The 21,136-nt window shown below is 36.8% G+C and overlaps 1 protein-coding gene across 2 annotated transcripts in view; it reads left to right on the forward strand.

The window, feature by feature from the left end:
- Window positions 1-21,136, forward strand: part of LOC138694450 (protein spaetzle 5-like) — a 238,736-nt gene that overhangs the window by 191,982 nt on the left and 25,618 nt on the right. For both annotated transcript variants that reach the window (XM_069818170.1, XM_069818168.1), the window contains exons 3-4: window positions 13,451-13,537; window positions 18,677-18,907. In XM_069818170.1, the coding sequence (XP_069674271.1) occupies window positions 13,451-13,537; window positions 18,677-18,907 (318 nt within the window). The remainder of the gene's footprint in view (window positions 1-13,450; window positions 13,538-18,676; window positions 18,908-21,136) is intronic.

Consider the following 21,136-nt stretch of genomic DNA (forward strand, 5'->3'; position numbering starts at 1 on the left):
TCGGAAGTTGCAGGTAGCTACAGTATGTGATTAGGATAATAAAAAATATAAACGCTTGTGCTTGCACAATACACTGCTGTCGTAGGTCACTGCTATCGTTATCGCTGCCATGTTGGATGTTGAATAAGAGAACCGAGAACATGTCGGTGAGTAATCAAATCGTTATTCGAATGATAAAAGTATTCGAGAACTTTTATTCGAATAAATTATTCGATTCGGGAACAGATTATTCGATTTTACCCATCACTAAATTATTCGTTACGTAGACAAATGTTTAGCCTACTAACTTTGACTCCTCAGTAGACCCTTTATTAAATATTCGATACGTAGACAAATATTTACTAACTTTGGACTCTTCAGTAAATATTCGTTACGTATGGAAATTTACTAACATTGAACTCTAGCAAATATTCGATATGTAGACAAATTTTTACTAACTTAGGACTCTTCAATAAATATTCGTCAAGTAAAAAAAAAATTTGCCGGTCTGTGACTCCAGTGCTATAGCGCTGATCTTCTATCCCGGCGGCCCGGGTTCGATCTCCGGAAAGGTGATGGAATTTGTAGTGACAAAGCAGACATTGCAGAGGGTTTTCTCTGGTACTCCCGTTTCCTTCTATCATTCCACCAATGCTCTCCACCTCCCCTTATTTCATCATCTGCAACAGGAAAAATAGACTGGGGTGAAGTCTTGTGTAGTGTGTAGCACATAATATGCAGCTGGTTTTAAACCATTGTTGCGTAAACTTCGACAGTTTCTGCATTTTGTCAGAAGTAAATCACAATATCTTCGTTTGATTTTAAATGGTGAGCATTTATTTCTCGATGTCTCTAAGCGGAACATGGTATATAGACTACCGTAAGTACAGTAAGTTTCTCGTAAGTTCAGGTTTCGTTACTCCCAACACATTTCTAGCGAGCAGCGTAGACACGTACAGACACGGTGTTGTACTGGTGACTACATACTCAACAACGTATTTTTCTACAAACACAAACCACTTAAACAATGGGTGGGTGAGTCTGTGGCCTCTGTCCTGGATTTCCTGTTAAGAAGTGACAATCGCCTTTGTTCTGACGTCATTTATCCATGACGGATTGCTAATTGTTAGTTTGCAGTCGAGCAGCCGCCATCATGGTCGTCATGCGTCACTTGGCACTACAACAATGCTGTCAATTAGCGGAGCAAATTATAGTAGCAGTGAACTTGCACAACAAAGCATGTATTAAATAATGAGATAGGAAATTAACGAATTAACGCTGCAATTCAGGTAGGCTACTCTCTGGCTCCATTACCAATAAAATTATAGTAACTGTAGTGAATATCAAATTATGAAAAGGATGATGTGATAAGTAATTTCGGTAAAATCTTTGTTAATGTCCACATTAAATTACTTACAGAGAAAACTGTACCGGTAGCTTAGGATAGTGAACAAAATACCACCATACCGTTCCGAGGCATTCTTTCTATTGACAGGCTATAGTAACGAAAAAAAAAAAATCTGTGCTTTTCGGACTGAAGCTACAGTTATTGGTTTGAATGCTTTATTTTGTTTCACTTTGCAAATGGAGAGTATGGGTGTATTATAAGAGAAGTAATTAATTAATTAAAGGCATGCAAGTCCACCGATGTGGAATAATGGTCAGCACGTCTGGCTATGAAACGGGTAGGCCCGGGTTCAAATCCTGGTTAGGACAAATTACCTAGTTGGGGTTTTGCCTCAATCAATTGAAGCAGAATTACTGGGTAATTTTCGGTGTTGGACCTCTGACACATTTAGCCATCATTAATTCACATTCGTACAACAGCCCTCTCAGAACGACATTCTGAAATTAGTTGCAGCTCACATTTTTACTTATTCACTCAAACTATATCGTACTGCTATTATCGCTTTAATATTTCATAACTCGCGATTACAAATCAAACGAGTGGTTGCACATGTCTGTAGCTTCTCTCGATGACGATATATTGCTGAGAGAGTCCGCGTGACATGGCTAATTATCAGGCTTCGGCTTCGGAGTATAAATGACGTCATGACCCGTGTGCAGTCCCCCTACTACAACAGCACAGGTGGGTCCGTAATGTGCATTACCGTTGTGTGTAGGCCTATTGCTGCTTGGCTGCGGTACATGTAACAGGCTTCGGCGTAGGGACACTTGATTGAAGGTTACAACTCACGTTAATACTTTAGTGGTAGACATTTATTGTCTACACGAGGAATGTACTGTATATACTGCATCTGTACAGGGTGAAATATATTTTGTGCCGTACTGTGACGGACTATTTATTTGTTGAAGCACGAAATAACGGCGCTCCATCTCTCACTCCACTCGACCAACAGAACACTATCCTCCGTGCGTTCTGAACTTCATGGGTTTCTGTGCCCAGGACCGAAGCCTGCTAATTATATACGCAACTTCAGCGCCTTCATGCCTTTAGCGTGGGGATGTGGCGTCATTGGGCGTGGTCACACAAGTTACATTGATTCATGAGTAAGCTAGAAAGTTGCTACCAAAACTGTAAAGTTGTGTGCGCTTTGACTATATCTCTACTCAATGAAAGATAATAGAGCGTCTCTCAATATCAGTGAACCAGAACGACTAATATGTACAGCCGGTTGGTAATCAAACGTGTGCTCTACCGTCCACAGTCTTAGAACAAGAAAACAATATAAAAACAATAATTTGTAATTAGCCTACTCGTATAAAGTTCGTAACTCCCAATCTAAATTAATTTACCTATACATATAAAAATAACACAGAGTACCTATACAATTATGATTCTAGCCTCATTATAACAAATAACAATTAACATTTTTAATTGCATCAAAAGAAATACTCCTTTTAGGTTCATAAAAATATTTGTACTCTGAAAATATTCGTTCTACGTCACAAGACGTTAGTGGAGCAAATCTGAAATGTGATACAGTAAATCTTACTACCATCAGGTGAACAACTACGTTGTGAATCTAATAGTGTATCTCGTATGTGGCATATAATATTAAACCCATAATTGTTTTCAAGAAAATTTTTCGTTTCTATTGTAATGAATGATAGCGAGGAAGTTCGTATCGTAATTCCGATGTTGAACTTGGACTGGAACGCAACCGAATGCATAGAGACGTCAACAGCGAAGAATAATCGGGGGGAAAAAATAAACGTGTTACACACTCCTGTTTGCGTAACTATTTAATAACAGATGGGTTTACTTTTTTGGAACCGAGTATAATATTCACATTACGTAAATAACATAATAATAACAGGTAGCTCATTTTGTTCAGAACCTAAAATAGTAATATAAATTAACAATATTCTTCAAACTATTCAAGATTCTACACAGCTCCACAGAATGCCACCGTGCGTTTTTGTGAACATATGTCATCTGTAGCGAACGGCAGCAGGGCGAGGCGCCAGTGATATCTATACTCTTCGCTGTACTCAACTGAAATCTACTACTTTGGTACGAACTTCCTCCCTCTATAACCATGATCTACTAATAGCATAAGCATTCGGTTGTAGCTCGTAGACTTGTTGTTGTAGTTGTTGTTGTTTAGTCAACTGTCCGAAGACAGGTCTGAACCTCACAAGTGATACCAAGAAGGCACCACTTATGAGGCAACTAGACAGAAGATAACGGAGTAGGGAGGCCAGTTTCTTTCTCTCTCCATTGCATACATCGCCGACTAGCTACATATTATACTAATCAGACTTCAGATGCATACAGTAACCATTTGAAATTCTGCCATCTTTTGCCAGAGGCCGGATCAGGTGCTCATCCTTACTCGGTGCAGGAAGAGGCATGCTCTGCATCCAAATTTTGCACCGGTAGCTCAACAGAACACAAAATATTCATGATATAAAATATATTACATCTAAACAGCGGTTGGGTACCTCAGTTGGTAGAGCAGCTGGCTACACGCTGGAAGGTCAGGAGTTCGATCCCGGGTGGTGACGGAATTTTCTCGCGACCAAACGTCCAGATAGGCCCCGAGGTTTACTCAGCCTCCTATTCATTGAATACTGCGTATTTCCCAGGGATAAAAAGGTGGTAGGATCATGATGCCGACCACACTACCTCATTTTAATGCCGGGATCAATGAATGTATGGAGCTCTACTTCCATGCCTCCATATGCCTCATAGCATGTGGGGAGTGCCTTTAACATCTAAACAGTTAAAACGTCAGTTAGTCTCTCGAATCAAGAAAGTTAATGATAATCTGTCTTTATTATCAACTTCCTGTGTCCTGAGACATTTTTTTGTTATATTTTTAAAGTTCAATATAATTCTACACTTCAAAAAAGTCACTGAAATGAGAAAAAATGCTGAAAAAACTCTGCAGGTTACAATTAGGGCACAAATGTAGATATATTATATTATATTATATTATATTATATTATATTATATTATATTATATTATATTTCGGGTCTCTGCACATACATCTTATATCATACTTTTTTTATTCTTAAAACATTGTGTACATACTAAGATGTCCTAGGGTGCCTTGGTGTTGAGTTGTTGATCGCCATTTTTATTTACAAACAGTTGAAACACGTATTGCAATGATTGAATCGAGATGTCAGGAGTTTGACAAGCACAGAAAAAAGTGACCGGTAATGTTTCCACCTCAGCGCAGGATTGAATCCTCCTGCAATCATAAAAACAGTCCTGAATCCTCCCGAATCACTAAAGGGTTCGTAAGGGACAGAGACCTGAATCCTCCCGGGCAATGCAGGTAGTAGATCTCAATTCCTGACAACACACGTATTTTCGACGTGATATTACGTCTTCATCAGTGTCTCTTGAACTACTGGTGATCTTGAATTCTGCGATGTGCATTTGTCGATTGTAGGGGTGGGGGTATGTTGCTCTTATGATGGGGCTGGTTGTTTGTGTGTTATGACGTCATAATTGCTATTTTGATATCCAGCTGAATTTGTTTTAGTACTTCAAGAAATCTGTATATGTTTGGATTGCATGCATAAAATTGATTACTGTACTTACTGTGGAAATTTTCGCAAACATTGGTAGTTCTCTGCCTACTGAAACTCAATTCTGCCCACACAAAAGGAGGAAAAAGTGCGTTTTCGTCAATGTACATTTCAATTAAACAGTCACATAACATTTGTAGTTTTGCTGAGTCAGGCATCATTGACATGAAGTCCTCGACAAAATAGTCACCAACTATATCAGGAACCAAGATCGGCAAACCAAATATGTAGGCTAAAAATGTTCCTATTTAATTCCTGGAGCAATAATCGTATGCAAGTCACAAATTTCGTATTTTTCACCACCAGCTTTGTGTTAAATGAAATTTACATCCTTGGACTTTTGAGTCAGTCCACAATTCATTTGCAGCTTTCATTATACTTTCTTCAAAGTCAGAAAAATTGTTGACGGATACAATCTCAGCCCGAGTTTATTACATTTATCAAGAACAGTTCAAAAGAAAATCTTGTATGATGAAGTTTTCTCGTCCTTCAAGATAGAAAAAACCATAGGAATGTAATGGCTGTTAACGAGCCCATGAATTGTAAAGAGCTGACAAAAAAACTTGGTGCAACATTTGAATGTTCTACAACATATAGCATATTGTTTCGCATTGGCTCAGTGCTTCCAGATTTTCAGAACAGCAAAATAGCATAAGTAACACTTGCGGATCGTTGGAAATTACCGAATCTCCGTCTGAAACTGAGGTTAAGGGAGGGTACCGAGAAGGACCGGGAGGATTCAGGGCTGTTACCTGCTCACTATCCGATCAGTGTGGGAGGATTGGGGATTGCTACCTGCTTAAGCACCTGGAATACGGGAGGATTCGGTCTTGCACCCTTCCACCTAGTGTCCCCAGTGGCAAATTTGAAACTACAGTACAGCAAAGATTATCTGAATATAGATCAACCAAAACATCGGTTAACCGAAAGCGTTCCAGTCGGCAAATTCAAATTTGGGGGGGGGGGGAATTTACTTCTTTTCCTAAACTGTAGGCCTACTTTAATGGCCATTTTGAACTTGTCAAACTAGGCTAGTCAGTTCTTTGTGTTATTGTAAGACGTGTGATACAAAATATATATGTACAGTTTTGTGTTTAATATCAGTGTTTCTTTGTTTCATACTGCTCCTATGACACCAGTACAACTTGTTTTCGTAAATGATCGGTTATCCGAAATATCAGTTATCCGAACACCCTCTGTCCCCAATTGTTTCAGATAATCGATACTCCACTGTAAATTCATGCATGAAGTATAGTGTACTAAACTCCAGGACCCAGGAGGACATAGCACATTTAGCTTCTAATATAAAACATTTCAAATATCTTCTAATTTTGGATTACATCTATAGTTACAGAACTAACTGGCAGCAACATTTTCACCGCATGGAAAGGACTAGCATTCCTCGCACATTTCTACCTACTGTCCAAGAGGGAAGAGAACACTGGGAAGACCTTTAAAAAGATGGCTTGAGACAGTAACAGGTCATTAAGCCCAATACTTGTTAGGACGATGATGATGATGATGATGATGATGATTATGATGATGATGATGATGATGATGATATAAAACTAACCATTACTCCCTAGCATTTTTAGAGGTTTTCGTTTCTTCTAGCTATTAAAAATATATTTCTCAGATAATAAAGGAGTTTTAAACATAAATTTGACTTTGAGCACAGTAGAACACATGTCTTTATATAGTACATTCAAAGTGAAACACCAGCAATTTATTATTTCACGTAGACATTCACTTCCATAGAATAGTCTAGGGGAGAGTTGGTCAAAACGGGATACTTAACACGAAATCTTGTATATTTCCTGTTGAAGTAATAGGAAACATTTCAATTTTTACTTATGAATCCACTATTCTATGTACTTTCATAATACATTTTGATTTTCACTTCTAATAATATAGCTAAAGTGGGAAAACAGTTTTCTTGGAAAGTGCGCAAGTATCCCGTTTTGGCCGACTAGTTGGGTAAAACAGGATACTTATTTAAAATAAAGCAAATATTGTTAAGGAACTGAAAAAAGTATGTGTTTTTATTAAAATGCATAATAAACACACCAAAAAATGTTTTGCATCACCTGTCAATCAGACCTTCAATAAAAGATAAAAAGAAGGAAATCTAAGGAATGAAAATGTATTTATTTTTAACAGTTGTTGACAAAATTGTAGCAATGGTGGTGAATGGCCAAATGGAAATTGAGAATTGGCTGGAGTACCAAATCTCTATCCTAGCAACTTCAATAGAGTGTAGTGCTTCCTCTTCCATTGATAATGCTTGGACTCTTCGTGGCATACTGTCTACCACCACATTTATCAACTGTTGATCCATTCTTTCCCATTCTTCAACAGCAACTCTGCATAGGTCTTCGAGATTGCGTGAGGGCTCAGGGCGCGCAAGAATGGCTCTCTTTGGTTAAACCTAGACATGCTCAATTGGATTCATGTCTGTAGAACATGTGGGCCAATCAAACCTGGCAATTCCTTCACGATTATGGAAGTCATTGATAGCAGCCGCATGATGGATTCTGGAATTATCGTCCATAAACATGAATCCCTTTCCGAAGTGCTGATTAAATGGTGCTCCTATGGCTTGAAGAATGTTGTCCCTATACTGTGGAGCCCTCAGCATTCCTTGAATCGACACCAATTATGTCCTCGACCCCACATAATGCCACCCCAAAACATCACTGGCCCACTACCTTGCATTTTATTGTAGGGGTGTCTGAGTCGTGCAGCATTACCTGATTCTCTCCACACACGTTGTGGATGATTATCTGGTACAAGGCATATTCGGCATTCGTCCGTGAATAGAACTTTGTGCCAATTTTGTACAGTCCATTGGTGATGATTTCTTGCCCAGGTGTAAGGTTGTCCATGGTGCCTAGGTGTAAGAGTTGGGCCTCGCCATGGACGTCTGGAGTGCAGTCTGCTGTCATGTAATCGGTTTCATACAGTCTGATTGGATATACGTCTCCCTGTCGCAGTTTGAAAGTCATTGTTAATCATGCCAGCAGTATTCTCAGCGTTTCTCGTGGCAATAATTCGCAGATATCGGTCATCACATTCTGTCGTCGTTGTCTTCATCCTCTTCTTCCTAACTACTGTCATTGTTGGTTGTCATAGTGAGAACAAATTCAATTCAGAATTTAAAGTGAAATCCCACATATGCAATGCATGTTGGATAAAACGGGATACTTTCCCGTTTTGCCAAACCATAGGGTATCCTGTTTTGTCCGACTAGGAATTGTAAAGAAAAACATGGCGTCATAACAAAACGGTAAAAGCTACAGCGGTTTTCTTTATAAAGAATTAAAGACTAATAATGTTTTATTTATATACGAGACTCACCACTTTAACTCTGCAAGTTTAATCCCAGAATGTGCCAATTCAAATCAATCGAAACAATTTAGTTAAGCAGCTGATTTCAAACTTTTCTCTACACAACAAAAATTAACGTGTTCGTTCTACATGTGAGCACTGCATAATGTCCCCTTTTAATCTAAGAACAAAGTCCTCGCATCATTCGGTAAGTTGCAGCACTTCCCAACGAAATAAGTCGGGTATCCCGTTTTATCATACCATCCTGTTTTATCCAACTCTCCCCTACACATATTCCATATATAGCCTACAGTATTTGTTGTTAGTGTAGGAACAAGCCTGTGCCCTGAATCATACTACTTAAGTACCGGTACCAGTAACTGATGTACACAATGGACACTTGCCAGGTATGCGTCGTATCACCTAATGACACTAGAGTCCTCAGGTACAGTGTGTTTGACAATTATTTATGATTGTGAACATTGCAGACGCACACTCCGCTTTCATAAGCTATGTTATAGGGGTTACAGGTGACTGCGAAATGCTGCACTTTGCACCACTTACTTTGGTCTCATGTCCACCCAGAAAGTTTCGTAACGATTCTCATCGGGAGGTCCAAAGCCTTCTCTTGTTAGTGATCATCTAGAACTCTGGAAGTTAACTCAAGAAATAGATGAGAGCTAACATTGTTCAATATCTATAATAGAATGATTTCGAATAAGTTTTGCATCAGTATTAACGAAGTGTACTTTACACTACTGTAATCTTCATCTTACGGTGTTTGGTGACGTACTCGATAGCTCAGTGGTAGAGTGCCTGACTGGAGAACAGGAAGTCGCAGGTTCAATTCCTGCTCTAGGTTGTGAATTTTTTTTTTCATACCATGGCATGATTGTGACTATAATAGTATTTAAATTCATTACACTACTGTGTTCTTACGATATTGAATAACTTTGTAACAGTGGCGGCTTGTGCGATTTTAGCTTGATAGGGCTACACTAAAATATTCAATAATACAGCATTATTATGTCTTATGTACCACAGCAAAAATTAATTATATTATTAAATTTTATCTGTACTGAAGCTCAAGCCATAATCAACCACTGATCCAGTCCTCTTTGGTTCTGCTGCTGCTGCTGTTGTTGTCGTTCATATTTATGTTTGTTTATAATTAAAGGTTTCAAACACTATACACTATAAAATTTAATTTAAAATACTATATTCGTCTGTGTTATTAATTGTGATAGGGACCAATGGCGGGCTTATGTGAGGGCGGCAGTGAACCTCCGGGTTCCTTAAAAGCCAGTAAGCAGTAGTAGTTATTAATTGTATTGTAGATAACATTTCACTGTTCTATTCACAATTTTATTTGAACACGTAAGTCTAGCCTTCATTCTTTGCAGCTAGAAAATTTATTAATCCCTTTATCATTGGAATTAACAATATTTTCAATCATCACTTTTTCTATGCTTAACATTGACAAAGGAGCAAGATGGTTTTGTGTCAATGTACTTCTTAGAAAAATCTTCTCTCTTTTCAGTGTAGAAAACACCTCTCATGTTGAGCAATAGTCATGGGTAGTAGTAAGAATTATTTTGAGAATGATATTTCTGTGCAGGAATCGCCAATGATTTTGTACATTTTCATAAGTCCAGAAATACTACAGAATTCTTGTCTCTCGCACAAAACAGATAGCTCAGTTTTCAGACTGAAACGAGAGAAATTTAATAATTTTGCTGTCGACAAATGCTTACTGAAAGCAAATCTCTCTTTTACCTGACAAGAAATAGTATTACACACCTCTCTCGCAGAGACAGGTATTCGTCTAGAAACACTATTCAGCACACCTAATCGTAAGGGCAACTTAGGAAAAAATGCAAGTATAGTGGCAAGATTTTTAAAAAAAATACGAGCTTGTGAATTCTGTGATGCTACTTTTTCTATGATTATATTCCACTGATGTGCATAGCAATGCATAAAATGTGCATATTTATAGAATTGTATAATAATAATTGTTTGTACATCTGCCTTCTCTCCACTCATTACAGCCGCTCTGTCGTAGGTCTGGACAATAAGTTTGTCACAGTCGTCATTCAGAACTGTATTCAACTGCTCTAAAATTCATTCTGCTAATACTACAGCATTCTGGGTTTTTGGGTTAAACAATCGCCACAGTCTTTCATGCACAGCACCGTCCAATTCATAATGGAAAACAAAACAGTTACCTGCTACATATGACCTGATACATCAGTTATCCACACCTGTGGAGTAACGGTCAGGGAGTCTGGCCGCGAAACCAGGTGGCCCGGATTCGAATACCGGTCGGGGCAAGTTACCTGGTTGAGGTTTTTTCCGGGTTTTCCCCTCAACCCAATGCGAGCAAATGCTAGGTAACTTTCGGTGCTGGACCCCGGACTCATTTCACCTGCATTATCACCTTCATTTCATTCAGATGCTAAATAACCTAGATGTTGATAAAGCGTCGTAAAATAACCCAATAAAATAAAAAAAGATACATCAGTTGTATCTTCTGACATGACTGACAAATTTTAGATTGTTGCATTTCAGCAGATATTTCATCATGACTCACCTTCAGAACAGACAAGAAGTTCATTCTACATTGTCTTGGAAGTTCCTGTACGGTAAACCCTTTTGAGTTAAAAAAATTGTTTTTGAGAAACTCATCTAACTTTCCAGCAAATTCCAATAATCCTTGAAACACATCAGGAATCGATGACTATAAGGTTTCGTCATGGCCACCTAATGGAAGTTCAAATTTTCCACAAAACTTTATTCAGACTATAATTTTCGAGAGAATTTCTCGATTTTGTCACACTTTCTCTTTATGTTTGTTTGTTAGCTGATCTGCGATGTTTACTTTCCCTAACATAGTCATATCAATGACATACTTAACCCTCAACTGGTATTGCTTTTTAAATGTACGTAAGGATATCTATCCATATGGGTCTATATTGACCCATAGATACCAGTTGAGGGTTAATATGTTTTGCAGAATCGTCATGTTTTTTTAGCTTTCTCAATTAATGTTTCAAATCATTTACCCCTGTTTGTCCAAGTCGCAACACCTATGAACAATAAACACAGAAAAAAAATAGTTTTTTCTTTTTTTTTTTCAGGGCAGCCACACAACCATTTATGCTCATAATAAATAGAACAATTAAATTTCCGAGAGTAAGACCGATTTCTGCTTGATAATGCCTGAAAAATAAGTCAGGAGTATCACGGTCTAAATTCTTTATTTCACTCTTCCCTGCAAACAGCAGCAATGAAAAACTGATATTTTGCAGATATGTAACACTGTTCTTACTCATATTCGTCTTAAAACTAAAACAGTTTAAATAAGCACACTGCACAGTCTTAAAAACACTATAATATGACAGCACATTCAGTGAAAAATAACGTTTTTGACACAATAAAGAAAACAAAACACATCAGAAAAAAATGTGAAATTGCTATCTGCTTCACTGTATGGTCTGCATTCACTGCAGTCTGAAGCTATTACTATTCACAACACTAGTACCCCCACCTCACCACTCTCAAACAGCAGTCAGACTACAAGAGCATTATGTGGGCATAGCCTGCGCCACTACATATAGCTTGACAAAGTATCTGCCAGCAGTGTGCTATGTATAGCTTGACACAAATATCTACTGGTGTTTTGCTGAATTCGAAGACAATAGAAATAAATAATATATTCAATACATAGACACATCTTTCAGAAATGACTTACTATTAGCTAGGGCTGCAGCCCAGCAGCCCTTATGGGCACATTGCCATGCTTTGTAATATTAGTTGGTTGACCACTAATGCCTCCAGATATGGTTGTTTAGAATCTTTCTGAACTCTCTTAGTCTGACATTAAGAATAATTCCATTTCTGAGATGGGTATGCCGTAAGGTGAAATTTATTGTCTTCAATTTAGGATAAGAAGGGAAGTTGATGATTATTAGTCATTTTGCAATGTTAATATGCTTAAATACTGGCATAAAACTATTATAGTGGAGTATTTTAATTTTAAAAGATTATCATAGCAAGTACTTGTAACTAATAAAAATCATTAATAATGTGAGTCATATTACATGACAGATTTTGGCCATGAGATACTCATTAACACTTGGCCGAATTCGGAGTACCAATGCAAGAATTGAAACTGACCAATGTTGCGTGTTGGAATTATAGTGGTAAAAAGATGTGTAGTACAATTATAAATTAATTGAATTTTTTAATCAGTAGTCTACTCTGACTGCAACTAATCACTTACTCCAATGATAAATCTAGGACCAAGCTGTATGCTGAAATGACTAATTCTACATAAAACAATACTGGTACCGGTACATGAAGTTCAAGTGGTCTAACAAAACCAATCTTCGTAGATGATAATGTTCGTGATGATGAGGAAGAGGAGGGAGAGGAGAAAGAGAAGGATGAAGATGATGATGATTATGATGATGATATCGATGATGAAATTTATTATGTTTAGGAGCACACTTTATCACCTAGCCACATCACCATGTAATATAATTTTAACTATCATAAATTCATATGATGTGCCAAATGTCAAATCCTGATGTAACGAAACCAATCAAGGTAATATCAATGTTATGATACGTTTCACCACAGAAATAATATTATTCTGCTAATCCACAAGCTAATCTCTCGTGTTTCACTTGTTGTCTATCTTGTTACACCCTTGCCTTCTCTCGCAGCCGTCATAGCTAATCTTACAGGTGCCTTGACAAAGTAGGCTTAATGTTACCTACTATTAAAAAAGGTAAAAGGTATCCCCGTAACATGCCATGAAGGCACTTGGGGGGGGCATGGAGGTAGAGCCCCATGCTTTCCACGACCTCGGCACTAGAATGAGGTGGTGTGGTCGGCACCACGCTCTGACCGCCTTTTACCCCCAGGAAAGACCCCGTACTCAATTTTATAGGAGGCTGAGTGAACCTCGGGGCCGTTCTGAAAGTTTGGCAAAGAGAAAAAATCCTGTCACCACCTGGGATCGAACCCCGGACCTTCCAGTCCGTAGGTTACCTACTATTAAATATGTGTAATACAGTAACTCTGTGTAAAATTCCAATTATATGTGAACTAATAGCATCTCTTATTTTTCAGGCAGCTTATTCGTTACCTGATCGAGAGATGGGGCTATGATTACAGCACACTGTTGAGTGATGAGTCCCGAGATGACTTTAATTACAGGTATGAATCAGTCGTTTGAATCATATGTGAAGTAAGCGTAGTAAAACCAGGACACCATGCTCCAACAGATGACAATTCCTGAAATATTACCTACTTAATTGTATTTTAATTGCAGTACTTTGTTTGGTGACTTCATAGCGTTAAAGTGACAACATTGATCACTATCTTCTCTCTTTTAGTTCTCACATTCTCTCCTCATAGAATTATAAAGCCTGCTATGAAATCTGCTGTAAATCAGCTTTCACTTCCGACAAGCTCTCAAGCGGATATTTTAAACTTTGCTTATCAAATCAATACTGATTTTATTATTGATAACTTCTTCATTAGTTTCAATTCTTTTCGTTTCCTATCTTTGTATATTTGCTCGCTTCATTTCAAATTTCACAAAAATATTTCTTCCACCTTTTTGTTTGTTCAATTTTAACGATAAACTTAAAATATTTGTACTCATTGTCAGTTTTGGATATGTTAAATTTTCGGAAGGATTAAGTATATTGTACTACTCTCTCCTGTTCTCTCCCTTTCTGTGTCTTTTTCTCAGTCTATCTGTTTATACGTGTGCTATATAGAGCTTTCATTTCAAAACTTCCCAGTCTAAATAAGTAGGTCTAATTATTTAAATTAAATTCAATTTAAACAAAAAAACACGTCAATTTAGATAATGAGGGGAAAGCCTGAAACCAGGCCTAATTGCATTTTAAGTTTCACCTCCACCCACCAGCACCACTCTGAAATTTCAAATGGCACCCCTATATTTTTATATTTAAATATTAAAGAGTATTTAATTGTTTATACATCTCATTCATTTGTTTTCTATCATCGCCTGGCAACCTGGATTGTTGTTATTATTAATTAAAGCTGAAGAGAATAAAGCTACAAAAACTTATTGAGCATTTCATGTAGGTAATAGTTGTGTTTGTGTAAGCCTATTAAATTATTTTAAAATGGTGTATACCCTTCAAGAGAAAACATAAATCATCCATCATCCTCATTGATTAAATTTAGCAAATTACACAAAATAAGCTGTTTTCATCCTACAATCCACTGATAATAACAAAAATCCGGTTCCTCACAATTCGTCACAGAAAATTGGTAACAGGGACAATTTGTCACATTCAATTTGTCATGGGTACAATTCGTCACAGATTGACAATTCGTCATAATTCGACTTCTATATAAAGTTTAGCTCGTCACTGGTTCTTGGTTCAGGAGATAAGTGCTCCTGCCTGGCTTGGCACGGAGTTCTTTTAACAGCTGATGCTTTCTTTGGTAGTTTCATATTGCTTCACTTGTAATCCGGTCCAACTCATTTTGAATAATGGCAAACACTGGTTCTCGAGAAATCCCCACCTTACCTTTATGTTCTGGATCAACGAGCTTATTTGCTTACTTCTAAGTTTGTCATTGCCTCTTTCAGATTTTGTAAAACGGATTTCATCCACCATAGTTCCAAATGAATATGTACACAATGACTGAATTTTCCCCTAACACAGTCACGTCATCCGCATAAAGAAGCACCATTCAATTCCAAACATTCTCTGTTATCCTAGACTTACCTCATGGCATATTCTAGAGCAAAGTTGAAAAGTGAAGGTTATAGTGTATCTCCTTGTTTTAGTCCGCACAGTGGCGTATACTGATTAAAGGGTTTGGGCTACCGCTGACCCTATTATTACACAAAATATATCTAACAATTACTTTAATTTTAATTACTATGGTAAAACTAATAATACAAAATTATTACATTATGTTATATTATAAACTTTTTCTTTTGTTATTTCCTTGGGCTACTGCCGGTAGCCCCGGTAGCCCGCAAAATACGCCCCTGAGTCCGCAGTGAATTGGAAAAGCATCTGACAGAAATTGGCCTATACGGATTCTGCTGTACGTTTCACTGAGACACATTTTGATCAATTGAACTAGTTTCTTGGGAATACAAAATTCAATAAGAATGTTATGTAAAACTTCTCTCTTAACCGAGTCATATGCCTTTTTTAAATCTATGAATGACTGATGTACTGTACCCTTATACTCCCACGTTTTCTCCAATATCTGTCGAATACAAAAATTCTGATCTGTAGTCGATCTATTACGCCTAATACCACATTGATGATCCCCAATAATTTCATCTACATATGAAGTTTATCTTCTCAAAAGAATGTTGGACAAAATTTTGTATGACGTCAACAAAAGTGATATTCCTCAAAAGTTACTACAGTTAGTCTTGTCCCCCTTTTTAAATATAGGTACAATTATGGACTCCTTCCATTGTTCTGGTACAATTTCCTTTTCTCAAATGGTAAGTACAAGCTTACAAATTTATGTATATTTTCTTGGGGCCAATAGTACCGAATTGTCCCTGTGACCAATATTAACATGTTGCTAGTTGTAAACTGTTACGAATTTTAATTATATGACAAATTGTCTCTGTGACCAATTTCTTGTGACGAGTTGTCCCCAACCCCAAAAATACAGGTTGCCAGGCAACGATAGAAAACAAAAGATGCGAAAACAAATGAATGAGGTGTATAAACAATTGAATGCTCTTTATATTTAAGTATAAAAATATAGTGGTGCCATTTGAAATTTCAAAGTGGGGATGGCTCGGGGTGGGGGGGGGGGGTGAAATCTAAAATGCAATTAAGCCTGGTTTCAGACTTCCCCCTCAATAACTAAATTGACGTGTTCTTTTTTGTTTAAACTGAATTCAATTCAAATAATTAGTTAGGGTATATAGACTGGGAAGTTTTGAAATGAAAGCTCTGTAAGTTATATATTTTTTTTATGTTTATATTTACATTGGAGAACAAAAAATCAATTACTGGTAGCCTACTCAAAAAAAGCCAACAGTATAAAATCGTAGTAGGAGAATATTATTTTATGCTGTAAAAACAATGTCAATATCAATTTTAATACAAGTTTATTGCAATAGAAAGAAACTAGAGAGCCTAGTAAGACTCATTAGTTACACAATCGACTTACTAAAGTTAAAATTTTCTCTCCGAAGAGAAATGCCTGCATTCAATCTCACATTAATCAAGTGACTACTCAGTAAGAAGTCAGCTAACCCAAAACTTGAATGAAATACATGTACATTTCATAGAATGTTCATATTTTCATTATTTAATATTTCAGAATTTTAACCTACCTTGCAAAGCCTTGCCGATAATTGAAGCGTCGGCTGGAACAACGTTATTAGTTACATTTAGTAAAATTTACAGGAGCGGCAAAAGTGTGTACACGTACAACGTTATTCTTTTAGGGTAGCAAACTTTTGAGTGGACAAATTTCACATGCTGCATTGATGGACAGTTGCACGCAAGGTAACATGACATACAACATTATTATACGGAAACACGCCGAATGAAAATTTTGTAACTTACAACGTTGTTCCAGCCGAAGCTTCAATTGTGAAACTCTATAGCAATAAATGAAATATCATGTAAATCTAAAAGCTCTGTTTCATTGTTCCTTATGTGAAAACATAATACAGTAACATCGAAATAATTGCTTAAGTCGAATATGTCACTTCATCAGTGAATCCTTCAATATTATTCATGTATAAACCCCTATTTTTCCTCTGATTAAGGTTCTGGCTGATATGTACATCTATTATCAGGCAGTACATCTCACTTAACGATATATGTCAGAGGAAGAACAATAAAACTGTTTATATACATCCTGAAGTCTGATTAGTGTAATATGTAGCTAGTTGGCAATGTATGCAAGGGAGGGGGAAAGGAACTGACCACCCTACCCCATTATATCCTGGCCTAGTCGCCTCATGAGTGATGCCTTGTTGGTGTCACTTATGAGGTTCAGACCTGTCTTCGGACAGTTGACAAAATAACAAACCCCTATTGTACTTAGTTTCATAATTGTTCCTTAACTAAAATAAAATGTATGAAGTGTTTGGAGACTGAAGTAAAATATTTTGTTATCACTTATATTTTTGATAAACTTAGACTGAAGTAAAATATTTTGTCATCACCTATATTTCTGATAAACTTAATAAGTACTTAATATCCGTACAGAATTTTGAAAGGATTCTAGATTGTTTTATGAAGTAAGATTTACAACTTTCTTTATATCAAAAATACTGCAAATTATTTAATTAGATACTAACTTGAAATTTTATTTTCAGAACATACGTATCATTTATGTCGTTTGTTATGCATTTGAGACAATGTCAAACTTCTTATAATACATTGGAAATAAGCGAAAAAAAAAAATCTTATTTAACCTACATATTTATTTATATTCGGAATATGTATGAAAATACGTTCTTGTGTTAAAATCTTAAAAACTGGGTGAACTGTAAATTTGACTATTAATGTTAAGATATATTTTGAGGTAGAAGGCAAGAATTTAGAATCGATCAATCATTCCAGGGTCATAACAGCTGTTGCCATCTTCTGGAAACCAAACGCCACTCCTCACTGTTCATCCATTGGCCTGGCTCTAATCCTCGAGCATTCATAGCTGCTAGTACACCCTCCATCCATCCTTCTTTCTGGTCCAGAAAGAATTTAGAATAATATCTAAAATATTTTATGAAATAAGATGACAGTAACCAAATCAGCTTTTAGCAAAATTAAACAAACCAATACAAAGTAATTTTTCTTATATGGATAAGAATTTTGTAAGATAACAAAGTTAGTTACAGGAAAAATACTATATGACTTTGACAACTAGTTGCTTTAGAAAAATATTAAACATCTACTGGCCAAGAATGGTGTTGATTGAAGATGGATACGCACCTGAGAGGTTCTTATCCAAACTAAAATAAAAGAAAGAAAATGGAAGTAGACTGAGAACACTGTAAGGAAAGAAGAAAATGTCGTAGAATTAGGTACTAGATTGGAAGCCTTAATGCATCTGTAGTCCTCTTAGACTCAAACACATACCTATAAAGAAGTGCCAGGAAGATGAGGTACATATGGATAGAAATAATATTAATAACTTGAAAGAAGTCAAAACATGGCAAGGAACAGAGTTAGATGGTATTGTATCGTGAATAATATACATTCCAATGACAATGACAATGACAATTATAGGAACTAAGTTCAGTAAGTCTGGTCATACCCAAAATTATCTCATCAAATTGTTTATTGCACATTATCTGAAAAACTTTTTCAGGACACCAGTGACATATGGACCACCTCAACATCCAGGCTATTCTTACGGGCCCCCTAAAGTGCCCACTCTGTCATACTACCCAGCAGTGCAACTAGTGGGGAATGTCAGCAGTGGCGGATACCCAGACAGGCGCTACAAGCTGCCAGCACAGTACTTGAGCACTGGACCATATCTCTACACCACACTGCTACAACCAGCAACTCAGTACAACCCAGACGACTGGTGGGAGAGGCAAGCAATAAAACTTAAACAGAATTGAGTCATGTAGTGTGTGCCGTATGTACAGACACGATCATCTTGCTACTGTAGTGTTCTGTGTCTAGGAAAGAAGGATAAAATATTATAATTGCTTTGTATACCTTCGAAGGCAGGGTCATACTTAAATCACCTGCCTTTCAGGCCACATTAATTTTATTTTTATCTCCTTTTCTCTCTTGTCTAATTTCATGCATACATTTATACAGTTATATGTATAATAGCTCCTGCTTCTTTTAACTTTCTTATTATTATAGACATAAACAATTAATTATATAAATACAAACATGCCTTTATTATTTTTATATTTTGACAGAATACATATTTTTAGGATTTCTCATACCATGTAAGGATTTTGGCATGTCATCTATCCAGTCTGTCATTAATACCGGTATGTCTCTATCTCTCTGTCTGTCTGTCCGATTGTCTGCACGCTTTTCCCTTAAACTATTACTGTAATAGTTTGGTTCATTATTCATCGTTTTATGGCTCTCCATACTCGGAAAGTATGTAAGCACTTGATGTACCAAATATTTCTTCCTAAACAACGAAATGAATTTCCAGCCACTAGAGAAACTATACTTACTTATGGTTTTTAAGGAACCTGGAGGTTCATTGCCGCCCTCACATAAGCTTGCCATCGGTCCCTATCTTGAACAAGATTAATCCAGTCTCTACCATCATATCCCACCTCCCTAAAATCCATTTTAATATTATCCTCCCATCTATATCTCGGCTTCCCCAAAGGTCTTATTCTCTCCGCCTCCCATCTAATACTCTATATGCATTTCTGGATTCGCCCATACATGCCCTGCCCATCTCAAACGTCTGGATTTAATGTTCCTTATTATGTCAGGTGAAGAATAAAATGCATGCAATTCTGCATTATGTAAATTTCTCCATTCTCCTGTAACTACATCCCTCTTAACCCCAAATATTTTCCTAAGCACTTTATTCTCAAACATGCTTAACCCCTGTTCCTCTCTCTGAGAGTTCAAGTTTCACAACCATACAGAACAACCAATAATATAACTGTTTTATAAATTCTAACTTTCAGCTTTTTTGAGAGCTGACTGGATGACGGAAGCTTCTCAACCGAATAATAACATGCATTTCCCATATTTATTCTGTGTTTAATTTCCTCCCGAGCATCATTTATATTTGTTACTGTCGCTCCAAGATATTTGAATTTTTCTACCTCTTCAAAGGATAAATTTCCAAATTTTATATTTCTATTTCGTACTATAATCTGGTCACGAGACGTAATCATATACTTTGTCTTTTCGGGATTTACTTCCAAACCTATCTCTTTACTTGCTTCAAGTAAAATTCCCTTGTTTTCCTTAATAGTTTGTGAATTTTCCCCTAACACAGTCACGTCATCCATATAAAGAAGCACCGTTCAATTCCAAACCTTCTCTGTTATCCTGGACTTACCTAATGGCATATTCTAGAGCAAAGTTAAAAAGTAAAGGTTATAGTGTATCTCCTTGTTTTAGTCCGCAGTGAATTGGAAAAGCATCTGACAGAAACTGGCCTATACGGACTCTGCTGTACGTTTCACTGAGACACATTTTGATCAATTGAACTAGTTTCTTGGGAATACAAAATTCAATAAGAATATTATGTAAAACTTCTCTCTTAACCGAGTCATATGCCTTTTTTAAATCTATGAATAACTGATGTACTGTACCCTTATACTCCCACGTTTTCTCCAATACCTGTCGAATACAAAAATTCTGATCTGTAGTCGATCTATTACGCCTAATACCACATTGATGATCCCCAATAATTTCATCTACATATGAAGTTAATCTTCTCAAAAGAATGTTGGACAAAATTTTGTATGACGTCAACAAAAGTGATATTCCTCAAAAGTTACTACAGTTAGTCTTGTCCCCCTTTTTAAATATAGGTACAATTATGGACTCCTTCCATTGTTCTGGTACAATTTCCTTTTCTCAAATGGTAAGTACAAGCTTATAAATTTCGCTAGATAATGTGCTTCCAACCTCTTGTATTAATTCTGCTGGAATTTGATCAATACCTGGAGACTTGTAATTTTTCAGATTTTATATCGCAATTTCGATTTCAGAAAGTATGGGTTCGGGTATAAATGACTCAGCAGTTTGTATTTGAATTTCGTCCTGATCATTTCTATTTGGCCTATGTACACTTAACGGCAAAAAGAATGGGCCAGCCGAC

The sequence above is a fragment of the Periplaneta americana genome, chromosome 2 (genome assembly GCF_040183065.1).
Source record: "Periplaneta americana isolate PAMFEO1 chromosome 2, P.americana_PAMFEO1_priV1, whole genome shotgun sequence".
Taxonomy (NCBI): domain Eukaryota; kingdom Metazoa; phylum Arthropoda; class Insecta; order Blattodea; family Blattidae; genus Periplaneta; species Periplaneta americana.